Below are 25,506 nucleotides of genomic sequence, written 5' to 3' on the forward strand. Positions count from 1 at the left end.
AAGGAAGAGGTGACCTGAGAGACAGGGACCAGCATCAGACAGCGCCTGGCCCCTTAAGTGCTGATGGCTATATAGGAGTCACCTGCAGGGGCTCTGGCAGCTTGGCGCTTCCCGCTTTCTGGGTGGGAGATGGAGGAGGTCATTGCCGGCTTGCAAGGGTTCACGTTCGCCTTTGAGCAGGATGTGGAACTGCAGAAGGGCACTGGGCTCCTGCCTTTTCAGGGCATGAACAGTGAGTGATGATGGCCTGGTTTCCCTGTCCAGGTCCTTGAGTCTTTCCTCACTGACTTCCCTCTGTCTCGCCCACACGGCTTCTGGGTAGTTCACTGTCCAGGATAGAAAGACGGATTTCAGAGCTCCCAGAGTTCCCTGGGTGCCCCCGAAGTCTTCCACCTCCTGTCTCAGAGTTGGGCTGAGTTTAAGTAGAATTTAGAGGCTGGCTCTGTGCGGTGGGGGAAGGGTTTCTGAAGAGGGTACCTTTGACTCACAGTCGCCACAGCTGGAGACAAATGACAGCTGCTTTTGATGGCGGACTGTGGCCGCCAAGCATCTGAGGTGGGGAGGATTGTGGCGGTCCAGGCCAACCTGAACTACAAAAGCGAGACGTCTTCGTTGCATAAGCAGATGAGCAAAGGAACAGGCAAGCAACAGAAAACAAAACCCCAAAGACTAGCCAGAGAGAGTAGTCGGGGCCCACACAGATCCAAGCCTGTGGGAGGCTTAGGTGGGACTTGCCAGAAGGCTCTAGCTCTGGGAAAGCTACCTTCTCCTCTGTTTCTTTCTCCTCCAGAATCCAGTTCAGCTGTGTGCAACTTTTTCGCTAAAGGGCTCTGTGCGAAAGGTGAGTGAGTCAGGCCTGGGCTGGGCCGGGACAAGAATGGCTGTAGGGACCTTGCTGGGTTCAGCTGGGGCCTAGAACAGAGTGTGAACTTGGTGCTTGGACTAGGACAGGATTCAGCCTCTGTCGTGAGCAGGAAGTGTAGTTAGCGCCACAAAAAGTTGTATGAGTTGTATTTTATTATGTGGAGGGTCATCACACCAGGCTCACACCCTAAATTCCTAACTACAGTTGTATTATTACCTGCTGAAGGCGGCTCACCTGTGCGACACATCTCAGCTGAAGGTCAGGACTGGTCTCTAACAGAAGTCTCTGACTTGATGATCAGGATCCTGGGAGAGACTCTTCCAGCCGCAGGGGCAGATCAAGGTGTCGTCTCTCCAGATGTGCAGAACATAGCATTGCTCTAAGTCTCTGCTTATATACTGTCCAGTGGGCATCATGGGGTGCAGTTCTAGGACCATTTGGTTATCTTGAGTGAGTGATATCTCTGGGCTTGGTTATCGGATGCAGCCTTGGATGTAGTGGGAATCCTGACCAAGCTATTTTTACATGAGTAAGAAGGCATTTTATGCTCATAAGGAGGGCAGTGTCCTGGGCAGGGGCCACTGCACTGGCATGTGTTCAAGGGTAAGGATGAGACCATCTGAAAGGGGTCATTCCCTTCTTTAATTTTTTAATTATATGTATCTGTGTGTGGGTAAAGGGGTCATACATACCCTTTTCTTTTTTTTTTTTTTTTTTTTTTTGAAAATTATGTGTATCTGTGTGTGGCTACACAAACATGGGTGTGTGTATCCTTGGAAACCAGAGACATTGGATCCGTCTAGAACTGTAGTTACAGGTAGATCTGAGCTGTTTGTTGTGAGGGCTGGGAACCACACTCGGGTCCTCTGGAAGAGCGACCAGTGTTCCAAACTGCTGAGCTGTCTCTCCAGGCCCATCTTTTCTTGACACAGGGAGTGATGGGTCCTGGCATTTGGTCTGTGTTCTCAGGAGGCTTCCTCCCTGTGAATCCTCCCACAGAAACCCATCAATCACCCCAGGCCATTTCTTCTGCTTTTAGGTACCCTCAGCTGCTCAAAGATCCCCCTCAAAAGTCCCTCTCCCATATGTAGTCTGAATTACAACCGCCCCCCCCCCCACCACTTCTGGTCTTCTCTTCTGGATTAGGGGTCACTTTGAGGTTCCTCCAATAGCAAAATACAGTTGTCTAAATACTAACCCCCAACAGTGTTTCCAATCCCTGCTGAAGCCTGACTATGGATTCAGGTGAAAAAAATTTTTAGGGGGCCTTCCTTGGAGATCCTTAATATTTTGTTCCTAAAAGTCAGGAGGTAGGGGGTGGGGCAGAGAGGCCCAGGAGCCTGTTGCTCCACTTCTGGATGACTGGATGAGAAGCAGCTCACTGGCCATTCAGAACCTTCCAGATGTATTACAGACGGAGTGAGCCACAGCTCAAAAACAGAGCTGCTATTGAGGAAAGCCAGAGCCCAAGGGATGGCAGAGAGGCGGGGGTGGGGGGGTTGGGGGGGGTAGGCAGGCAGGCCAGGGGGCATTCAAAGAGGACATCCTTGTCATGCATGGAAACAAGCCCTGCTTAGACATAGCCCTCGCTTCCAGTGGCAGTGTCCCCTGAATGAAGATGCTGTGGAGGTCACATTTAATGGTTCCAGTGTCTGTCCATTGTCAGTCACCTATTTCATGCCTATGTTGTCCTTAATATTTGAAGTCATGAACCCAGTGCTGAGGGGCCATGCCTCGGGTAGATCATTTGCCTAGCACGCATAAAGCTCATGATCTCCAGCTTGTATGCACTCATACGCTGAGCACGGTGATGCGGGCCTGTAATCTCAGCACTTGGAAGTTGAAGGCAGAAAGGTCAGAATTCCAAGATCATCCTTGGGTACACAGTGAATTGAGATCAGCCTGGGCTACAGGAGACCCTGTTTCAAAAAATAAGAGAGATGACTCAGCAGTTAAAGGTACTTGTTTCCCTTGCAGAGGGCTCTGGTTCGGTTCCCAGCACCCACCTGGCAGCTCACGACAGTCTGTAACCGCAGTTCTAGAGGATCTGATGTCCTCTTCTGACCTCCGAGGGTTCCAGCATGCACAGCATGCAGCTACATACACACACACATAAACACAAGAATTTTTTTTAAAAGATTTATTTTATGTATATGATTACACTGTAGCTGTCTCCAGACATGCCAGAAGAGGCATCGGATTCCTTTATAGATGGTTACAAGCCACCATGTGGTTTCGGGGAATTGAACTCGGGTCCTCTGGAAGAATAGTCAGTGCTCTTAACCGCTGAGTCATCCTTTTGGCCCCAGTATTTTTTTTTTTTTTTTTTTTTTTTAATTTTAGTAAGGAAGAAACAAATGCAGAACATTTCCCTCCCTGTAAATGTCATGAATACAACAAGCACTTACAGTATAGCATGCCAAGAGCTGGGCTGGGTATGTCCATGGGGTAAAGCAACTGTTCTTTCAAGGGAAAGGCAGCTGGAGGTTACAGGTTTTACTGGAGGTTCCTGGGGTTTTACTCTGTTGAGATAGCCTGTTGCCCAGTGTGGTCCTCTGGAGCCCTCTTCCAGCCTGTCCTAGGTTGTGTCCAGGTGATGGGACACAGAGACGGTAGAGGTGAGGAGGGGTAGCCTCACAGGCCCCGGGGAATTCCTCCAGGCTGGTGTTAGGTGGAGCCCACAGTAAGTGTCATGCTCCTCAGGGATGCGATGCCCGTTTCGGCACGAGCAGGGTGAGAAGATGGTGGTGTGCAAACACTGGCTTCGAGGCCTCTGCCGGAGGAGTGACTACTGCAGCTTCCTGCACCAGTATGACGTCAGCCGGATGCCAGTGTGCTACTTCCACTCAAAGTTTGGTAATGCTGCCCCTCCTGGTTTGTGGGGGTGATGGAGGATTTTCAGGTGGCATAGAAAAGGGATCTGGTAGTTGGGTGTGCCCCAGAAGTCCAGCCTTACCTGAGCCCAAGCTGTCTGCTTCTCTGAACCCTAAAAAAATAGAACCAAGGCTGGATACAGCAAGGTACCCTTCTAATCTCAGCACCGGGGAGGCTGAGGCAGGAGAATCAGGAATTCAAGGCCAGTCTCAGCTACAGAGAAGTTCAAGGTTAGGCTGGACTACAGGAGACCTTGTCTAAAAACAAGAATGGAAATAAAAAGTAGCTTTCAAGTATGGTGGCACACACCTTTAATCACCAGCACTCAGGAGGCAGAGGCAGGCAGAGATCTCTGAGTTTGAGGCCATAGTAAATTTCAGGCCATCCAGTCAAACCGTTTCAAAAAATAAACCAACAAGGGGCTGGAGAGCTGGTTCGGTGGTTAAAAGCACTTGTTATTCTTCCAGAGAACCTGGATTTGGTTCCCAGAACTCACATGGCAGCCCACAGTTGCCTGTAACTCCCGTTCTGGGGGGATCTGACGACCTCTTCTGGACTCCTCCCCTGCCATGCACATGCATGCACACACAACACACAAGCAAAACACCCATACACACGAAATAAAAATAAGCCTTTAAGAAACAAATAAAAAATAAAAATAAGGGGCGTAGAGCCAAGTCTGCAGCCTGTTAGTCTCAGTGACAGTTACCTCAGAGGGAAAGGAATGGACTCCTGTTCCCCACTCCAGGCCTGGCTAATCCACACCAAGATGACTGTCAGGAATAGCCCTGAATGAAGCACCTCTCAGTCCCTGCTGGGCCCAGGCCAGGCCTCCCCAAAGGAGATGCATTTGGTACTGCCACTTGGAATGGTCACCGGTACCCACCCTCCCCTCCCCCCATCTTCTTCCTACTCATCTGCTCTTTATAACTTTTATTTTAGATGAAAATGGCATGTTACCTTCCAAAAGGGAAATCCTACATCACTTGTTGGAAAGAGAAGGTCACTGTGTAAATAAAGCCACGAGGTTCAGAAGTCTGGGCCCTAAAATTATCTTGTGTGGTCAGCTCTCCTCCAGCCTCTGTTGGGGCCAGGTCCAGTGCTTGCTCTTACCACCTCTTTCTTTTCCTCCCTCCCTCCCTCCCTCCCTCCCTCCCTCCCTCCTCCCCATGGTGATTTCCCTAGCCTTCTTCCTTGGGGCCAGTGAACTCACCACCTGAGAGAGCAGCTTCCCAATAAATCTGCATTTACTATACCTAATTTGGTTAGAACTGGCTCATTTCACCCATGGAGAACTAACTTATCAGATGGGGCTGCGAATTATGTTTCATACAACTGGGTTCATTGAAGGGGGCAAAGTCTTTCTCAGGGCAGGAAGAGTTCATCCCAGTCTCCCAGTCCAGCATGCCAGACTACCTTCTCCAGGGAGCTAAGGCCTGGGGCAGTTGTGAGGGCTGCCCGAATGTCTTTCTAGAATAAACGGACAAAGTTTATCTGGAGGCTGGTCTCCGTTAAGTTACTGCCTAAAGCATTTTCACTTAGAAATATCCCTTCAATCTTTCAACCCCGAGTCCCTTGGTTTGATGATCAGATGTGGTCCTGCAGGGGACAACTTTTGCATGCAGGTAATTTATGCACAGATGTGCAAACTCATGATCATAATTTGTAATCTAAGGTTTTGATTACCTTAATATTTCTAATATTACCAAAAAATAATTATATGCTAGGTGGTACATGCCTTTAATCCTGGAACTTAGGAGGCATTTGTCTTTTTTTTAAAAAAAAATCATGTATGTGTGTGTGTATCATCCTTCATTCTTCTTAGTCACCCCTCCAGTACCCCCACTTGCTATGTAGACCAGGCTGGCCTCAAACTCAAGAGATGTGTTGGCCTCTGCCTCCCAAATGCTGGGATTAGACTCTAGAGGAGTGTACCATCGTGCATAGAGCACATGAGGAGACTAACCGAGAGGGGTTGACTCCATCATTCAGCATCCATCCATAGTTGCTATCTGTGGTGGTCTGAGACTTGGTAGAGATCCCACCATTTTGGAGTCAGTTAACTTCTTCTGTAAGCAACACCTGGCCCGTGCTCTGTAAGCTCCACAAATTCATGGGTGCGCACGCGTGTGTGCACACAACACATTGTTGAGGCCCGGCAGCGCAGGAAAGTACATTTGGTAGCTGCCAGGATGTCCAGGGCTTGAAAGGAGTAAGGGCCTTTGCAAAAGTCGGGAGTGCAGGCTGGAGTGTTGCTGCCACCTGCTGGCCAAGAGTGGGAACAGCAATGCGCAGCCCAGGCGGACAAACAGGTAGTTTTGAGTCCTGAGAAGGCTCAACCCCAGGGGATAGTGCTAGGCTAAGTTGGCCTAGGATATGCCAGTAAGCCCTTTTCTGTGAGGAAGCTGAGTGAACAGAAGTGGTACTTGCCTCTGAGGAGTGGGACGGAGTAACATAACTCTCAGGTGAAGCGTCGTCTTGTAGAAAGCCCCCAGTATAAGATAACTTTCTGGAAAACCTTATGAAGTTTTTATTAGGACCAAAGAACAAAGGTGTAGGCTTCTAGGAAGGGTGGAAGTGTTTATTCACAGATTCTCCACTGAAAGGAGGCAGGACAGATCACACTGTTCTATCTTCTTCAGCTCTACTTAAGATCTTCGTACAGCAGTTGCAGGCGGCCTGTGCCTCCAAGGCTGCCTTCTTGTAGAGATGCAGCTGACCCAAGATTTGGTTTAACCTATAGACACAGCACAACCCAAGCTCACAGTTAACATAGTCCTTCTGAAAGGTTCCCTGGGGCCCAACTGGAACCTCTACTCTGTGGTATTTCCTCCAAAACATCCCTGTCCTCCCTGGGGGCTCTGGAAGTGGTAGAGGGTTTCTAGTTGAGGGTTTCCAATGTTAGAGGTCTCCCAAAGACGGTGACAAGCAGACTAGTCCATGGTAAGGAGGGTCAGGTAAATCAGGGTGGGGCTGCAGAGGTGTGAACTTGCTTATAGACAAAGACCAATGGGCTTTCTAGGTAATTGCAGCAACAAGGAATGCCCCTTCCTCCACTTGAAGCCAGTTCCCACGCTCCAGAAGTGCCCTTGGTATGACCAAGGGTTCTGCAAGGAAGGTGAGAGCTTGTGGGACAGGGATGGGACGCCCTGAGGGACGTGGGCGTTCCAGGAGGCCATGCTCAGAGAGCAAGGAGTAACATTCCCCATGAGGCCCGAGGCTTGTATGCCAGTGGAGAAATCTCCTGAGACACTGGGAGATGCAGCCTGACGTGGGGCACGACAGGCTTCCCAGGGGAGGCTGTGAGATTCACACCCTATCCTTCTCAACCGGCGGCTGTGGGGCCTTGGCTGAGAAGCCTAGCAGAAAGTCTAGTCCATGAGAGACACAACTCCTAGGTGCTGGATGGTTCTTAAGTTCCACCTTTTTCCTGGCTCCCAGCCAAACTTAGAAGGCTGGGTAGAGACGGGTCCCTGGGTCTTATCATATCATGTGTCTCTGTGTGAGCTTCTTAGCACTGGGTTAGGAGTAGCTGCCAGGGGATGGGCGGAGTGGCTTGAGCATGCTCTCCAGACAGTACCTTCCTTCTTTATGCCGGGGGAAGGCAAACATGGGGACGGAGCCCTGGGCCTGGAGCATGGCCCTCCTGTGCTTTACCACTGATCCACATGGCCGGCCCTTACCTGTCTGTCTCCTGGCTTCAGGGACATCAATGATGGGAAAGCTTACCCACCCCATCTCCTGTGGAGAGCTTACTAAAGCCTATACTTTTCCTCATAGCTATTCATGTATATTTCCTCTGGATGAAGCCAACTCTCTCGGCCACTTGTTCTTTGTCTGGTAGGTCCCCTGTGTAAATACCGCCATGTGCATCAAGTACTGTGTCCCAACTACTACACCGGCTTCTGCCCCCAGGGACCAAAGTGCCAATTTGGGCAGTAAGTATGATCCCTCTATTCCCCAATCCACGGGAGTGCTGGCCCTACCTTCTGGGTCTAGATCCTTATGTGATTCCCCTTGTCCTTGGTGGGAGATCAACTGGCAAGTATCTCCCTAGGGATTTTTACTGCCGCCCCACCCTGGAGGTCTGGGTGCTGTTGGCTGGGTAGACTCCGGGCTTCTCTGTTAACATGCACTCACAGTGGGGGAGACGTGTACCCCTCACAGGCTGTTCAAGACACGAGTAGAAACATTTCCTATCACCACCCCGAGTCCTCTGAAGTTCTGTGCGGTGCTTAGGGGAGGGCTCCTTCCCTAAGGGGCTCTGGGATGGGAAGTCTACAGCAGCAGGCTGGGGTTGAGCGTGCTAACGAGCAGGGATAGAGCCTAGAGCCCACTCTAACACACTCTCTCTCTCCCTGTTCCTATGTCTCCCCCCCTTCCCTCAGCCCTAAGATGAGTCCTGTATTCTACCCCAGTAATGTGAAGGTAAGTCAGTGCTCTGTTGCCCACACAGCGCCTCTCTCTTTTGGCTCCTTACCTGTCTGTGCTTCTAGCGCTACACTATTCTCAGGAGACCCCACTCTTTCTTGATCTGCTGAATCCTGACCCTGTAAAAGGCACATGTGGTCCAGCGAGCGAGCGGGGAGCACCTGCATGGAGTAGCTCCTCCCAGTCTCTCCCAGCCTGTCACGTCTGCACTTGCTTGGAAGGACTCCAGGATCACTGGGAGGCCTTCCTTTTCTTTAGCTGGGTGACACAGGGACACTTTTTCCTTTCTTGTTATTTGTATTTCTTTGTGTATATATGTAGATACATACTTGCCACCGCAAATGCGTGGAAATCAGAGGACAGCTTGTAACAATTGGTTTTCTACGGTCACCTGGGTCCTGAAGGTAGAACTCAGGTTGTCAGGCTCGGCTGGAACCGCTTTTTACCAACCGAGCCATCTGGCCATCCCACACCAGTGAGTTTCACTGACAAAAAAAAAAAAAAAAAAAAAATCAGGACATTCAGTCCAAAGCCAGCTTTCTGAATGAAAACTATGACGAGTCATATACTTTCCTGTTCCTAGGGGGAGACATATTATCCCCATTGTTACCAAGTATTAGTAAGAATTCACTTCAAGGGTCAGCAGGCTAATCATGTAGGAGCATGATCACATCCCGACACCTCGGTGAACCAAGGGTCCTTGGTGTTCCATCACTGAGCTACAGACTAACACCCTTGGCTTCTTGATGCTGTTTTCCCTCTGTCCCCCCTCCCCCCTCACTCCCAACCACTCTTTTTAAAGATAGTGTCTCACTATTTAGCTTTAGTTGAAGCCTGGCTGGCCTGGGACACAAGCTGTGTTAAACTAGACTGGCTTGGAATTCAGACATCCATCTGCCTCTGCCTCCCCCAGTGCTGGGATCGAAGGTGTGCACCACCACTCCTGGAGTTTCTATAACTAGAGCGATGGGAACAGTTTTTAGGAGGTTGTGAGGAGGGCATGAGAGATGGTTCAGAGTGGGTACTGCTCTTACAGAGAACCCCAGTTTGGTTCCCAGCACCCAGGGGATCGGATTCCTCTGGCCTTTGTGGGCACCTGCATGAAATTGTACATACCCACAACACACACATACTTAGTTGAAAAACAGAATAAATCTTAAGAGGTTGCAGGGGAGTGAGAAGGCTGCTTTGTGACGTGCGATGATCCAGGGCTCGGTGCAGCTTTATTGGACCGGTGCCAGCCTCATTTGCACACTGCCCATGATGGTTTGAATGTGCTATGAGCACCAACTCGGGTTCCAGGCTGAACTTCCTTAGGGCAGCAGTGGTGGGTGGGGCCTAGTGGGAGAGCTCCAGATCTCAGAGGTGGAGCATCCTCACGGGACTAGATCCTGATGAAAGCGGTTGTAAGGAATGGAGTTGGGCTTTCCTGGCTTCCTTGCCCATCTTGTGACCTCTCTGCATGTACCTGTTGGCTTGGAGCAGCACAAGGCCCTGCTCTGAAGCCCAGTAGACACAGCTTCCAGAAGTGCCAGTGCAGCTAAACCCCTTTCTTTATAAGTTACTGAGCAGTAACTTCTTCAAGGCATACTTTTGGTAATGAAAATTATAAACAGAACAGGGGAGGTGGAGGCAGGAGGTTTAGGTCAAAGCTAGCCTGGATTACATAGGATACTGTCTCAGAAATAAAACTAAGTATCTCTCTATCTCTATCTCTCTCTCTGTGTGTATGTGTGTGAAAATATGAATTTCTCAAAGATCTAATTAAAAAAAGATATGTTGAGAACAGCAAAACAAAGCAACTTCCCCCCAAACAAATCTCATGTCAAAATACAAAAACCAACCCCCCAAACCAGAGACCCCTATAAATGTGGGTATTTAGGTGGCCATGTCTACACAGAGCATCTCAGCAACATGGTCTCCTCCTGATTTCACTCTCTCTGCAGCCTGTCAATCAGCTATGGGATTCAACAACTTCTACTGGCGACACTCTGGTGCCCCCTTCCCAGGCAAAGCCCATGGTCCACCATCAGAAGAAATGGAATCTGCCTCAGGACTGCAGTTCAAGGGTCCAACTTGCACTGTAGGTAGGTAAAGGAGCCCACAGGGCAGGCAGAACATTTCCTTGTGCTAAGGTGCAGGGACATGAACTGAGAGAACACAGGGCCTGATGGAGAGGCGCATGCCTGTAATCCCAGCATGCAGCAGGCAGAGTCTGGAGGACCGGAGCCAGTCTGAGGTGCAGAGCCTCCATCCACATATCAAGCTCCAGGCCAGACAGGGCTACAAAGTGAGACTCTGTCTCAAAAGGAAAAGAACTGCTGGGTGTGGTGGTACAAGCCTTAGATCCCAGCACTGAGGAGGCAGAGGCAAGGGCAGAGGCAGGTGGATCTCTGAGTTCCAGGTAAACTAGGGCTGCATAAGTACAATATAAAAAAAATGAGCCATACCTTTATGAGGTAGCCTGCAGTCTGCCCTGAACTGCGATTTCTTTTTTCTCTTTAACCAAACAAATAATCAGGTCGAGGCTATAGTTTAGTTGGTGGAATGCTTGCCTAGCAGGCATCACGGGTTTGATTCCTAGCACCTGGCGTTAAGGTGGATTCCCGTTAGCATTCAAAACAGAGGCAGGAGGTCCAGAAGTTCAAAGTCATCCTTGGCTATGTAGGGAGGGCAAGCCTCTGCTACATGAGACCTGGTTTCAAAAAGAAAATACAATTATACCAGAAAGCTAGGTAAGAGAATAGAACCCTTTATTTTCTTGTTTGACTTTGTGAACCTTTGAAAGTCCAGTATCACCTTCTATGAAATATGGGCGCTGAAGATGAATCTCGAGTTCCTCTTTTGGGTCCAGATCTTGTTATTATTTCCAGGCTGGTCTCAACCCACTGTACTTCCAAGGTTGTCCAATCTCAACCTCCTGATCAAGATCCCCGTGAGGCTGGAGAAACCAATACATTCTCAAAAACCATCCTGTGGTTCCCTGGACAAGCAGGGATTTTTCTTCCAAGAATTTATGAAAAGGCATGACCTTAGCTGGGCAGTGGTGGCACGCACCTTTAGTCCCAGCACTTGGGAGGCAGAGTCAGGCAGATTTCTGTGAGTTGGAGGCCAGCGTGGTCTATAAGAATGAATTCCAGGACAGCGAAGGCAGAGAAACTGCGTCTCAAAAACCAAAAACAAAACCGGCATGACCTTAGCTTTTTTTCCTTTTTCTTCTTCTTCTTTTTTTTTTTTTTTTTTTTTTTTTTTTTTTTGGTTTTTCGAGACAGGGTTTCTCTGTGTAGTCCTGGCTGTCCTGGAACTCACTCTGTAGACCAGGCTGGCCTCGAACTCAGAAATCTGCCTGCCTCTGCCTCCCAAGTTCTGGGATTAAAGGCGTGCGCCACCACCGCCCGGCTCTCCTTTTTCTTCAAAATCCAGGCCACCATGCCAGCAAAGTAAGCTGTACCAGTTGGAGTCATCAAAACCTAGCCTGTATCGAGGGAGCTGGAAGTTCTCCTAGTGAAGGGCTCCATGGCTTCACTGGGGTATTCTGTACCCAGTGGTCTAATGAGCGCCATCACCCTAATGAGATACAGGATGCAGAAAGTACCTACTGTACCTGGCTTGTTTTCATTTATCCTGCACATGACTGAGATACCAATAATACAGCAGGACCAGAAGTCAGCTGACTGTGGAAGGGAGGAGTCATTCGTGAGCCAGGAGAACAAAGTGCACTTGAAACCATCAACTCCACGAAGTCAGTCAGTATTTTATGCTCAGCTCCCACGCTCCTGCAGACTACTCCGGGTCAACGGCCTCACGTCCTCCCAAAAATGGGCAATCCAATCAAACAATTGCTTTTAGTTCGACAGCTGTTTGCCTGTACAGCTTATTTATACTCGAGAATATAGTGTGTGTTCTGCATAGCTGCATTAATTAATTCCTTTTTTTGTTGTTGTTGTTGCTGTGAGAAAACATCCAACTTGCGGGGATGGGGGATGGGGGATGGGGGATGGGGGGGCTGTTGTTCTGGCTCATGCTTTGAGAGGATACTGTCTATCACAACACGACACCCATGGCGGGATTGTGAACTGGCTGGCTGGCTGGTCATATTGAACCCAGTCAAGGAAGCACAGAAAAAGAAACGGTCAGCTTCCTTCTTGTTTTTTTTTTCTTTTTTAAAATCCCGTCTGGGATCACAGTACATAGAGATGGTGCACCCATTCATGGCCTGTCTTCTCTACTCAGCTAAACCTCTTGGGAAATAACCCTCACAAACACACCGAGGTGGATCTCCTAGGTCAGCGCAGCCAAGCTGACATTGAAGATTAAACCTCATGGGGGATTAGGTAGTAGGCATACAGAAAAGGCTTATCCTCCTGAGGTAAGCCAGTGACCAGGACCATAGCCTATCCCGTGACAAAGCAGACACAATGCTACTTAATCCACTGAGAAGGAGTGGGCAGTTAAGTGGACTTTTTATAAGATTACAGAAAAAGGCGAGGCAGTAGTGGTGTATGCCTTTAGTCCCATCACTTGGGAGGCAGATCTCTGTGAGTTTAGGGCCAGCCTGGTCTACAGAGAAAGGGGGGAGGGGGAGGGGGAGAAGAAGGAGGGAGAGAGGGAGAAAGGGAGAGAGGGAGAGAGTTAGTGAGGGAGAGAGTTAGTGAGTTAGTTCCAGGACAGCCAAGACTCCATAGTGAAACCCTGTCTCAGAGGGAAAAAAAAAAAAAAAAGTACAGAAAAAGGCAGCCCTCAGGAGGACTGGATGGAATATGGTTGTCTGGCCTCCTTCAGCATGAGGGCTTTGCTGAGGTGATGTATAACACAGGCCCAGGGGGCTGAGTTGCTGGTTCCAATACCACTTCAGTCCACCCAAAGATGCTACATGGTAGCTCTTGGCCATGTAGGAAAACTGCCTCCCCTGCCCTAGCCTGTTTCTTCATTCTAGAACATAAGCTGCCACAGCACAGGGCTGTCCTACAGGTGAAATGACTTAGTACAGGTATAGGACACCTGGCAGCAGCATGCACCAAATCTTAGCTGGTCCAAGTGAGGACTGACTGCCATAGAACATAATGAGTCCATGAGGTGGACTGGATGAGACCAGCCCACATAGGTTCATGTATTTGAATGCTTGGTTGCCCTAGTTTGTGGAAATGTTTGGGAAGGATTAGGAGGTGTGGCCTTGGTGGAGGAAGTATGTCATTAGGATTAAATCCATACCACTCCCAGGTAGCCCTCTCTGCCTTGTGGTGTCTCAAGATGGGAGCTCCCAGCTACTGCTCCAGCGCCATGGCTGCCTGCCTGCTGCCATGATCCCCACCGGCCATGATGGTCATGGACTCACCTGATAGGTTCCCTATAAGCTCTGTCTTCCATAGCGACCTTGGTCATAGTGTCTTAGCATAGCAGTAGGAAACGAACTGAGCCGATTACCACTGGGCCTCCCTACTTGGACTGGTTAGCCACACGGCTTTGCAGGGAAGGGCAAATCTGCCCCAACTTAGAGTTCAGCAGGGAAGCTCAGGGAACCTACACCACCTGCCTGGTAGTGTGACCAGCCACTTGTCTGAGGGAGGAAGAGGGGAATGACCTGCTCAGTTGGTTTTGGGTTTTTTTTTTTTCTTTTAACTTTTTTTTTTTTTTTTTTTTTTTTTTTTTTCGAGACAGGGTTTCTCTGTGTAGCCCTGGCTGTCCTGGAACTCACTCTGTAGACCAGGCTGGCCTCGAACTCAGAAATCCGCCTGCTTCTGCCTTCCAAGATCTGGGATTAAAGGCGTGTGCCACCACCGCCCGGCTGTTTTAACTTTTCATGAAGAATGGTGACATGGGATTTTCTCATTAAGTGTTAAGACAGACTATGAATAACACATTAAATGACATTTTGCTTTCTCGATACAGGGTCTCACGTAGCCCAGGCTGTCCTCATTTTTAGTCTATTGCTGATGGTGACCTTGTCTCTGATTCCCAAGTGACAGCCACATACCCAGTTCCACTGTAGTTACTTTTATGATGCTAGGAAAGCGAGCCCAGGGCATCCTGCAACGTGCTCTCTTCCACCAAGCTACAGTAACCTTTAAGCATCTTGTGAGACAAGTTCTGACTGTGTGGCTCAGGCTGGCCCTGAACTTGTGATCTTTCTGCCACAGCATCCCAAGTGTTGGGATAACAGGTGTGTTTCACTGTGCCTGGCTCAGAGAGTCGGTGTTGATTTTGTGGATGCTGGGGATCATACCCAGGGCCTCAGGAATGCTAGGGAAATGCTACCTTTGAGCTACATCCCCAGGCTCTGACTCCACTGTATGTGTGGACATGCATACCACATTTTAGTGGAGGTCAGAGAATGTTGTGTGGGAATTGGTTCTGTCCCTCTACCATGTGTCCTGGGGAATCAAACTCTAAGTTTGTTTATTTTTCTATTTTGTGTTTGTGTGTTTTTGCCTGCATGTAGTGGCCTTGGCGGTCAGAAAACAATGTCAGACTCCCTGGAACGGGAATTATAGATAGTTGTGAGCTGCCATGTGGATGCTGGAAATCCATGACTTGATGGGCCATTAAATTAGTGCCACTTCTAACCAGAATGCTAAGAGTCACAGAATCTCACTTGCCACAGTGAACCACTTACTCTCCTGAAGATGTGTTCCTTACTGGGTGGCATAAGTGCCCAGGCAACAAAGCCTTCCCTGAGGGCTACCTCTGTATTCACATGTAAAGAGGTGTCAAGGTGATGGGTACAACACAGAGCATTTGAGAAAAGAGATGTTTTGTGCTGGATAGTTTTGTCAACTTGACACAAGTTAAGAGTTCTCAGAGCTGAGGGAATCTTAGTTGAGAAAATACCTCTGTAAGATCAGGTTGGAGACAAGCCTGTAGGGCGTTTTCTTAATCAGTGCCTGGTGGGAGAGGACCCAGCCCATTGTGGGCGGTGTCCCTGCTTTTATGAGAAAGCAGACTGAGCAAGCAATGGAAACCAAGGGAGTAAGCAGCCTCTGCAGTAGCTCCTGCCCTGCCTTCCTTCAGTGACGACCAGTGTTGTGGAAGCATGGCTTACACCCGGCCTGGTGGCCCACACCTTTAATCCCAGCCCTCTGCTGGTGGAGGTCTGTGGGCCAGCCAGGGCTACATAGTGTGAGCCTGCCTTAAAAACACAAACCAAAAAGTGTCATGACTTTACTCTTCTCCATTCTCGAATGGCTTGCCTGCCCTGTTTCTTCTCTGCAACTCTAATAAAACTGTCCTTCAGCTTTAAAAAAAAAAAAAAAAAAAGGAAAGAAGAAAGCTGTGATTTCAGCAGTTTTATTATTTGCACCCTTCCTGACCTGGTACAATTTAAAGTGTTTCTTCTGCTCTCAGTCGTCTCTGTCACTGTCTTGGTGGCTCCTGGACATGCTCGTCTTTACTTACGCCAGCGCTGCAGCTCTTGGGACAAATAGAGACAAATATGAGGACGAGGGAGGGCGTGTTTTACTGGCTACTTCTATCTTTTACTTACATAAATCATTTTTTAATATTTTTGTTTCATAAATTTAGAAATCTTCTTGGGCCTAAGAACATTCAGTTTCCATCTTTAGAGATAAAAACAACAACAACAACAACAAAAAAACCCAAAACAAAACCAAAACACCCAGGCCAGGTGTGTAATGCCAGCAGCACTCTAGGTCAAGATCGACCCGGCTGGGGTGAGACCCTGTGTCAACACAAACACATCATGTCTGTATGACTGCCATGAACAGCAGGAGCTCTTCAGACGGGTTCAGCTGGAGCAAGCACTGTCCTTAGGGAGACAGGACTGTGCTTTTGTGCTTGTCATTTGTGTTTGGAGCCCGTATCTCATTAGCGGCCCAATGCCCGATGCAATGCCTGTCTGTGGTGGGCTGCTCGGCATGCAGGGGTGTGCTGCAGGACCACTCCTGTGTCAATGGGTCACGGCCTTCCCTGACTCTCCAGGTACAGCCTGAGCCAGTACGTTAGAGAGTTTTCATATGAGATAGCCTGGGCTCCTGCCACCTCTTAAATTATCGAAAAATACTAAACCTTTTTTGGGTAGTCTCCTATGAGCTTTTTTCTTTTTAAACTCTAAGGGTCTTTCTTTTTAAACATTAAGGGACTTATTAAATAGGAGTTTTGTCTGTATTGCATGTGTGTGCACTACATGCAAGCCTGGTGCCTGCAGAAGGCAGAAGAGGGTGTTGGATCCCCTGGCACTGGAGTTATGAATGTTTGTGAGCAGCCGTGAGGATGCTGGGAACTGAACCTGGATCCTGTGTAAGAACAACAAGTGCTCTTAATAACTGAGCCATCTCTCAAGCTCCAGACCTGTTCTTATATTACTTAAATAAACAAAAGTTATCTCGAATTATGAGAAAAGAAATTTGGGCATTTTCCTCCAGGCTAAGACTTTGTATGAGCGCAACCATAACTAGACAGGGCCGCAGTTTGCTTTTTGAAGGCTGGGGATCATGAACCTCAAACTGGTTCTGAATTCTCTATTCTCCTGCCTCAACCTCTTGAATAATGGGATTACAGGGCTACACTATCATGTCTGGTTGAAGGAAGTCAGACCCAGGGGTTGGAGAGATGGCTCAGCAGTTAAAAGCACTTGGCGAATCTTCCAGAGGTCCTGGCTGGGTTCCCAGCACGTACAAGGCAGCTAAAAACTGTAACTCGGTTCCAGGGGATCTGATCCCCTCTTCTGGCCTCCATGGACTGGAGGCACGTTCTTGGTATATAGACATACATGCAGGCAAAACACTCAAATACATATAAAAGAAAAAATAATGAATTAAAAAATGTAAAAGTAGCCAGACTCTAGCCAGGTGTGGTGGCATATGCCTGCCATCCTAGCTTACAGGCTGAGGAAGGAATGAGGGCTCAGGGCCAGAGGTCAGGGCAGGAGCGCTGAGTGTGTAGGTCTAGGCTGGCCTGCATAGGGAGACCCAGTAATCAAAAGGTTGAAGCTGCTGTGTCTTAAGCACACAGACTGTTCTGTTTCTCCTGCTTTCTTTTATGGCATAAAGCCCTTCCTTCTGTTCTACTAAGAGGTTCTCAGGCACCAAGGGGACCCCTTCCTCCTAGCAGGGACTAGTTTAAAGCAGGGAAAATAAACAAACCCAAGCCTTCAGTCCACCACCGACATCACTACTGGGCAGTAAGAACAGTCATGTAATATAAGTCAGATCTTGCGAAGACCTTTCATGGAAGCCACAGAGCCCCCAGTGACAGCCGACCGTCGGGCTTCTAGACACTACCTCCAGAGCCCAAGGGGAGGTGACTAGTCACTAAAGCTACTGCTTATGAGGCTTACTCAGATGCTTGAAGCTCCAGCTACAGCACAGGACAAAGTAGCCAGCAAAGAGCATGGTGAGGCCACCAACACCACTCTTCTTTATGGTGGTGTTGCACTGCACCCAGCCTGTTCAAACAGAGGCAAGGCACATGGTTAGTGGCTGGGCTGGGGCCCAGTATATTCAATTGCCCTGCTTGTTTGGGCCGTGAACTCTAACTCACAGAACTTAAGAGTGCTCTATTCAAAGTATCTATACATGTCTACATTTCCATGGACAGCAGGGCTAAGCTGTGGAGGGCTACTTCAGATCGTCTGTTCCCACACTGGGAGCTGGGTTAAGCTCGAGTGATACAGAGGAGTATACTAGGTTAACTGTTGCCTTCACTGATCACTGTGGGGAGGGGAGAGAGGGAGGGCTGGGGACGGGTGGCAGGGTGGGTTTTAAGAAGTGAAAGCCACATAATAAACGGGGGCTGCTGCTCTGCTAGCTCTGGGGTTCTGCCGAAATGGAACCAGACAGAAGGACAGTTGCTCCTCGTTGTCTCTGCTTTGGTTAACCAGCCTACAGCTGAGAAACGTCTCCACAGGCCTGGAGCCAGCAAGAGAACCAAGAGCCAGTAACACTGTTCTCACCTTTGTGCACAGCTCCCAAGAGTCTCATAAGAGGGAGGCTGGAAGTTGTAAGCGCCAGGGGTTCCAGACTCCTGCTATCAGCCGAACTTCGTCCCCACCAAGGAACTACGGTTCCAAACAGAAGTCACTGTGACAGTTGATCTAGAATAATCCCTTCCCCCAGCCAGCATGTGGTCACATGTCCTTGCAACTAGGCCTCAGGAAAAGCACGACTGAGGCGGGTGAATGAGCACCTCACTGGGCCGCAGTTACAATACACACAGAAGTAAAGTCCGCCTCAGGCCCAAAGCTCTTACTGACCGAGGCTTGCACTGTGGTGAATGCTCTGCCTGCCCTGTGTGTGCTCATGTCTGGCTAACCCTCGTTTTATTATCTGCTGCAAACTTAGGGAGAAGCATGACTTTACTACAGGTTGAATACCCTGAAATCCGTGGACCAAAGAGTTTAGATTCTGGACCGAAAATAAATCTGGACCATCTACATATATATAATCTTGAACCCCAAACCCAGAACCTCTCTGTTCTCTGCACCCCTACCCCACTGTCGCCTGAGCCCAGGATCTTACAGATGCTAGAAATGCACGGCTGCACGCCCTCACCACTGAGCTGCATCCAGTCCCCCACATCAGTTTTCTTTCACATGAGTTTGTCAGATGAACCCTGCCAACATATTCTGAAGACTGTCTGTCTGTTTGAAAGCATGCCTGTTCTGACTGCGGCCCACCCACCAGTGGTGCTCGGCTTCCCAGGACTGCTGAGACCCATGTCAGCATTCAAGATGCTGCCTTCTGCAGTGGGGTGGCTTTGAGCCTAGAAATGATCAACATGCACTGGAAATAACTGCTTCCCCTGCAGACATCGTCATTCTAGCTTTATCCACTGCGGATGCTGAGACCCCCACTGCAGGCCTCCTTCAAACCTTCTGTTTCTCCACTGCGAATGCTAAGACCCCACTGCAGGCCTCCTTCAAACCTTCTATTTCTCCACTGTGAATGCTAAGACCCCACTGCAGGCCTCCTTCAAACCTTCTGTTTCTCCTCTGTGAATGCTAAGACCCCACTGCAGGCCTCCTTCAAACCTTCTGTTTCTCCTCTGTGAATGCTAAGACCCCACTGCAGGTCTCCTATTTATTCTGAAGCATGAATAACAAACGGAGTCAGGAAATGATGCACATGATTTCTTTTCCACAGGTCTCTCCATGTTCAAGCCAGATAGCTCATCTTTACTGCCCAGGGTTGTCTGGTCTTTTTTGGTTTGTCAGACAGATGGGGCTAGCAGGTGTGGTAAAAGCTGCTGTGGATATAAGTATGCTCAAATGATCATATTATACAGCAATGGAAAACAGCACATTGGGGCATGGACAGAGGGCTCAGGAGTTAAGAGCACTCGCTACTCTTGCAGAGGGCTCAGGTTTGGTTCCCAAAACCTATGTGGTTCCTGGGGGTTGGACACCCCTTTCTGGTTTCCATGGGCAACTGCATGCACTGATGCACACAGCACATGAGCTCCCATTCACACACACTTACATCAAACAAACAAACAAAACCTTCCTAGTTAGGTGTGGTAGCACAGTCCTTTAATCCCAGCAGTTGGGAGGCTGAGGCAGGGGGAATCTCTGTGAGCTCAAGGCCAGCCTGGTCTTCAAAGCAAGTTCAGGACAGCCAGGGCTGGTTGCACTGAGAAGCCCTATCTTGAAAAACACAATAAAACAAAAATCTTAAAAACTAAACTAAACCAACCAAAAAAACCCCAAACCCCATTGGCTTTTTAATGAATCACACATTACATACTCATGGAGGGTCAAAGTCTCTTAAACAGTGGAGAGCTAGCTGCAGTGGTGAAGGCTGTATCCTGACCACTCTTCCAGAGGACCAGTTCAGTCCCCAGCACCCACATCCAGCAGCTTTCAACCACCTCTAACTCCAGCACCAAGGACCTGATGCCCTCTTCTGGCCTCCATGGGCACTGCACCTTCTACATCTCTCCAATACTTACATCCCAACTCACACACTTGCAATTAAGTTGTTGTTGTTGTTGTTTTTTAAGTCAAACCACAAAGCCTGGAGATGGAGCTCACCTCAAAACACAAAGTGTAACCTCAAGAAAACGGCCACCTTGGGCCTTTCTTCCCTACCTGCCACTCAGAAACACTGGACTCATCCCATATAGCCTTACACGTAGGACTTCCTTTCTTCTTTCTTTCTTTTTTTTTTTTTTCCTTCCTTCCTTCCTTCCTTCCTTCCTTCCTTCCTTCCTTCCTTCCTTCCTTCCTTCCTTCCTTCCTTCCTTCCTCCCTTTCCCCCCAAGACTATGTAGCACTGGTTATTCTGAAACTCCTGTAGACTAGGCTAACCCTGAACTCAAAGATCCACTTGCCTAGGCGTGCACCAACATGCCTGGCTTATCCACTAAATTCCTATTATGCCTCTTCCCAGCATATAAAGTCAACTGCTATCTGGATTGGCAGCCTGTCCCAGTCTAACCTTCAACTCTCAATGGGGGAGAAGGGAGAAGGAACATTAAAATTGACTCTGGATCAAGAATTCTCTTCCATCAACCAAGTCAAATGTGGGGTAGACTGTGTAGAGAATTAGTTAACTGAAGCAAAGGGACTAATTCTGACCCTTATTTCAAAGGCAGGCCATTCTGGAGGAGCAGGATGACCCTTGAAAATGTGCTCACTTACCTTTCGAGATGGTCCTGCCCTGTAAAGTGGCAAGAGAAGGCATCTGAACTGCTGAGTTCCAAGGCTGAGGCCTCCTTGGCAACACCCCTAGTCCAGCATAAGCAGGATACAGTTCTGGAAACCACTCCAGTCCCAGGGACCTGGGAAGGGCCTCTGAGGTAGCAGCAGCAGCATGACTGATGAAGTTTTTAGGAACAGGATACTGAGCTGGGTATGACACTAAGCAGTGCCCTGCCTGGGCTGTGTGGGGTTGGCAGAAAGATGTGGGTTCCAGATGTTCCAGATGTCCCAGAGCATCCCTTTCATTTCCCACTGAGAGGGTTATGGCAGGGACTTGACTTTGGCCACAGAACTCGGCTTTCTCTTCTGGAGTAGATGCCACAGTCAGAGATGAGAGGCTCTGATTCCCTGGCCCTGGCACAGAGAGGAGGTTACTCAACGCTCCCTGTGGTGGCATGAACACATTCTTAAGTTGAAGGGCGGCCTGTGGCTTTGCCTCTGTGGCTGTAATGGGGTCTTTACCACTGTGGCCTAAGCCAGTCCCTTCCTGTACTGTGACAGAAATCCCATTTTCAGTATTTCCCTTGCTGTGGCTCAACTCCATCCCAAGGCCAAGCTCCTGACGCTCTCTGACCTGTGCTTTACCCAGCAGGCCAGGGTGAAGGCCCAAGAGGAGTGATTCTGACTTCTGGGTCTCCATGTTACCAGGGTGGGGAGATACTCCCGAGAAGTGGCCTCCATCTTGGGAACCTTTTTCCCTGCTCAACACTGACGGTGCTACTCTCTGAACCCCATGGCTGCCATTCTTTGAAGAATGACGATCACCAATAGGCACATCTAATAATTTTATCCGAAACTTCTGTCTTTGGGGATCAACTGTGTCTAATTTGAGCCTGGCAGAAATGGCTGGTTTAGCATGAGGCTGAACTGATGGATATTCTCTATCCTGAGTAGTAAAAAGAGGTTCCATTGAGCTGACCAGTGAAGGTGCTTCTGTCTCTGAGGGACAACAAGGACTTCCCTCGAACTCGGACACATCTTGGGTGAGTTCTCTCTTGGGAGAGGTGGCATCTGACGCAGGAGACTGAGGGGTCGTGGCTCTCTGCAGAGTCACCTCTGGCTTGGCATGTCCGAGTGCTTGGAAGGAGAGCTGGTTTTGATCTTTGGTTTCTCCTACTATTTCTGTAGTGCGCGCACAATCCAAGACACCCTCTGGAAGCGGAAAGGTTGCCGCTGTCCACTCTGCTCGGCTGGTTTCCACTTTCACAGCTCTTTTCAAACCTTCGAGTGCTAGCTCCTTCCCTTTAGTGCTGGTTAAGTCTCTGGAAGGCCTTTTCTCTTTTTTAGCAAGTGCAGCTGGCTTGGACTGAGAAACTTTTTGGTCAGGAGATATGGACGGTCCTATCATTTTACAGTGCGGCAAGTGGGATTTTAATCGTTTAAATGGCTTCTTACAATAAGGACACACCTCCATGTGGGGCTCGGCTCCTCCACTCATGCTCTTCCTGGAAGGTAAAGATGAGAGATGATGAGCGATACAGAGACACTGGCAACAGCTGATGGATGGATTTTTAACTTCTTATTTTGTTTGCTTTTCTTAAGATAGGCTTTCATGTGTAGCCCAGGCTGGCTTCAAATCCACTATGTAGCCTTGTCTACATAGTGAGCTCCAGTACAGACAGAGCTACATATTAAGACCATCCTCCAACCCCCAAAAAAGCAATAACAACCCAAAACAATAACAAAAAACAAAGCAACACAAAAACCAAAAGACTTAACATCCAGTAAGTTAATGTTTAGTCAGAGGAAATGACAGCAAGAATTCTACTTTATGTCATTTATGTCAAGTGGAGGCTACATGAGTTTAATCAAATTGTTTAACAACAACAAAAAACAACCTTAAACATTACAAAAAAAGAAAAAGAAAAAGACCTACTTAGGCCCTTTAAAAGCACTTAAGAACATCTATCGCTATTACGGAAGACCTGGGTTCTGTTCCTGGCACCCACATCAGGCCGCTCATAACAGAATGAGAAGAGATAAAACAGGAAGGATGTGACTGCTCCTATGTGTGGTAGCAGGGAAAGTCTATTGTAGATAAAAGGGAGAAAATAACCAGAAGCAAAGACATCTGGGAGAGTCCAGAGTGGACATGAGCCTGCAGCCGGGCCTTATGAGAAGAGCAGGGGAGGGGAGAGGAGAAGGGAGAGCCACAGAGTAAAAGGAAGACTAAAGGACTGGCAGCCAAAATGGCTGGATGATATGGGGAAGGGCAGCTGGGAGTTCAGGCTAGAATGCGGGGGATGGCAGCCATACCTTGTAACTAGTAGGGATGAGGGATGCTGGGAGGACCAGGAGGCCAAGTCCATTATGACACGTTAAACAGGCACCATTCATTTGTCCTGGGTTTGAGACCTAACAATAACCACCTGTAACTCTCCTTTTGGGGGGAATCTGGTATCCTCTGACCTCCTAGCCACTGTGTGCACATATAACACACTCATGCAGGCACACAGACATGTAAAAAAGTGAAAGGGGTCCACCAGGTGAGTATTCCTGCCCAGAGCCCTTCCCACTCTCAGGAATTCTTTAATAAGTCATATTCACTCTCCTTGACCCTGTCCTCTAAGGATGAAATGAGGAGGGATGATATCCATGGGGGTGCAAAAACTGGTTAGAACAGTTTCTAAAGTTACACAAGCAGGGTTCAACTGGGGTGTAAGGACTCAGGAGAGAACTCTCTTTATCAGCTGGAGCTCAGTAGGTTGAGTGTTTGCCTGGCAAGCAGGAAGCCCTGGGTTCCATCCCCAGCACAGCATAAAGCCTGATACTGTGGTAGACATTTACAATTTCAGCACCCTGAATTAGAGACAGGATGGCCAGGTCAAGAGACTAGCCTGAGAGTCGTGAGATCCCGTCTCAAAAAAAAAAAAAAAAAAAAAAAATCAAGGGTTTCCCTTACTTCAGGAGAAATGAATCTGAATCTCTGCTCATATTAATCTAGCAACACGCACATATATAAAAATAACAATGAACAGATGATATGAGCCCCAATTTTTAAGTTATAAATTGTAATATAATTATTGTATATGTATAATATTGAACATTATCAATTAGTTTGAAATTTTTGATAAATAGGTATCATGTAAAAATACTTTCAAAATTTACATTACACACCATCTATTTCTTGTTATTCTCTAGAGTTGGGAAAGGAGACTGTTGAGTTACAAAGCTCGGCTGTGAGCTACTACTGCTTCTTCAAAATTCCAAAGGCCAGGAAACATACCTATCCTGGGCACGGCTACATTCTCAAAATCTAGTATCACAAAGCATATTGTGTACCCCTGCGAGCTCTGAGGAAGCTGAGGTAGTTTAATGTCAGCCTGGGCTACACAGGGAGATTGTCTCTCAGACAATTCAACACACATAGCCAGCCCTCTAACACTGAAGTTGGTGTAAGACATTTGTTGAATGAATAAACATGTGTACTATAACTACTTAATACCGTGACTGAAAATAGCTCCTGGCCAGTAAACAGATTAAAAAAAAAAAAAAAAAACCAAAAAAGTCTGAAATCACTTCACAAAATAAATATCCATTTATTAAAGCAACCAGCACTTTATCGTTCATGAAATGCAAACCCAAACTCTTTTCCACTGAGTGCACAGTGACTCTTCTGTTAGTGAGAACACACTGACACACTGAAGGGAAGTGATAAACTGTTTTGCAAAATGCACATGACAAAGACAATACTTGGGCTTTCCAATTTTAACAGTGCACTTTTCTAGATTGTTTTTAGATGATGAGGTCTCACTTGGTAGCCTTGTCTGCCCTAGAACTCTCACTAGGTAGACTAGGATGGCCTTGAACTCATAGATCAGCTTGCCTCTGTCTCCTAAGTAGCGGGATTAAAAATTGTGCGCTACTATGCCAGGCCCTGCGCCCTACACCTTAACAAGGGTTTCGTTTTTTCCTGCCTGACCTTTTGTCTACTTTCCTAAAGACCCCCACGCGTGTGGATCACTGTTCACGTGTTTGGCAGAAACTTTGAACATCAGTTTGTGTAAGACGATCAGAGATAAGTGGGGAGCTGATACAAGAATATGACCAAGTACTGAGTCCTATACAAATAATTGGATTATGCTCCTGGCAGATAATCGGGAATGCTTCTGAAAACCAAAGTTAAGACTTCCCCCAAGTCTCTTGGGCCCAAAGTACACCTATTCTGGTGGTGGTGGTGGTGGTGGTGAAATCAATCTTTAAAATCGGAGACAAGGTTTCAAGTAGCCCAGGCTGGCTTCGAACTTGTTACACAGTCGAGGATGTCTTTGACCTCCTGGTCTTCCAGCCTCACCTCCCAAGAACTGGGATGACAGGTGCACGCCACTCACGGAGTGAGTGGGACCTCGAGGGCAGGGACCTCGCGGCTTGCTCTGATCACGCTCACCTCGCCTCGAGCGAGCTCTGTTCTCCTATTCTCGCGGCCGGGCTCCTACGCCAGTCTGTCTCCCCACACTTTTCCGTCTTGCGGCTTCCAGCAGGTGGGCGTGGCCGTTCCCGATCGGGGCTGGATCTCCGTTATCCCGTTCACCTGTTCCGCACTTCTCTCTTGACCTGCAACAAAGGTCTCGGAAAATAGCCCAGCCCTTAGATACTCCACTGAACAGGCTCCGCACCGTTCGGAGACGCGAAGTTCTATGCAACACTCCCTTAGAACACGGAGCCCTCCAACACCTTCACAACC

General features: G+C 48.4%; 2 protein-coding genes across 7 annotated transcripts; one reads left to right on the forward strand and one right to left on the reverse strand.

Annotated features, from left to right (window-relative positions):
* Positions 1-748: 748 nt before the first annotated feature.
* On the forward strand, positions 749-11,681 carry Cpsf4l (cleavage and polyadenylation specific factor 4 like). The gene is made up of 7 exons (XM_076935528.1): positions 749-841; positions 3,569-3,721; positions 6,762-6,857; positions 7,584-7,677; positions 8,128-8,167; positions 10,117-10,257; positions 11,594-11,681. The coding sequence occupies exons 2-6, from the start codon at positions 3,571-3,573 to the stop codon at positions 10,255-10,257; spliced, it is 522 nt and encodes a 173-aa protein (XP_076791643.1). The 5' UTR covers positions 749-841; positions 3,569-3,570; the 3' UTR covers positions 11,594-11,681.
* On the reverse strand, positions 6,255-25,354 carry Mtnap1 (mitochondrial nucleoid associated protein 1). Of its 6 annotated transcripts, none has more exons than XR_013110935.1 (7): positions 25,210-25,354; positions 20,763-22,267; positions 18,078-18,182; positions 17,463-17,570; positions 10,970-11,111; positions 10,621-10,865; positions 6,255-8,655 (listed from the first exon to the last, which is right to left on the reverse strand). XR_013110935.1 is itself a non-coding variant. In XM_076935526.1 (5 exons), the coding sequence occupies exons 2-5, from the start codon at positions 22,258-22,260 to the stop codon at positions 11,095-11,097; spliced, it is 1,728 nt and encodes a 575-aa protein (XP_076791641.1). In that variant the 5' UTR covers positions 22,261-22,267; positions 25,210-25,354; the 3' UTR covers positions 6,255-11,094. The 6 variants fall into 6 exon arrangements, 3 of the variants coding, with proteins under 3 accessions (XP_076791641.1, XP_034360815.1, XP_076791640.1); XR_013110934.1 differs by having other exon boundaries at positions 6,255-6,476; positions 8,500-8,655; positions 10,621-11,111; XR_013110933.1 differs by having other exon boundaries at positions 10,621-11,111.
* Between the last annotated feature and the right edge of the window lie 152 nt (positions 25,355-25,506).

The sequence above is a fragment of the Arvicanthis niloticus genome, chromosome 6 (genome assembly GCF_011762505.2).
Source record: "Arvicanthis niloticus isolate mArvNil1 chromosome 6, mArvNil1.pat.X, whole genome shotgun sequence".
NCBI classification, from domain to species: domain Eukaryota; kingdom Metazoa; phylum Chordata; class Mammalia; order Rodentia; family Muridae; genus Arvicanthis; species Arvicanthis niloticus.

What these genes read in the sequence shown, in the direction of transcription:
- Cpsf4l (XM_076935528.1), top strand. Translation starts at nt 3,571, where the DNA reads ATGCGATGCCCGTTTCGGCACGAGCAGGGTGAGAAGATGGTGGTGTGC. An exon ending in CTACTTCCACTCAAAGTTTG is followed by an intron (nt 3,722 to 6,761) that starts GTAATGCTGCCC and finishes TGGGCTTTCTAG; the next exon opens with GTAATTGCAGCAACAAGGAA. An exon ending in CCAAGGGTTCTGCAAGGAAG is followed by an intron (nt 6,858 to 7,583) that starts GTGAGAGCTTGT and finishes TTTGTCTGGTAG; the next exon opens with GTCCCCTGTGTAAATACCGC.
- Mtnap1 (XM_034504924.2), bottom strand. Translation starts at nt 22,260, where the DNA reads ATGAGTGGAGGAGCCGAGCCCCACATGGAGGTGTGTCCTTATTGTAAG. An exon ending in CTTGGGAGCTGTGCACAAAG is followed by an intron (nt 17,571 to 18,077) that starts GTGAGAACAGTG and finishes CTGTTTGAACAG; the next exon opens with GCTGGGTGCAGTGCAACACC. An exon ending in CTGGAGCTTCAAGCATCTGA is followed by an intron (nt 15,578 to 17,462) that starts GTAAGCCTCATA and finishes ATTTGTCCCAAG; the next exon opens with AGCTGCAGCGCTGGCGTAAG.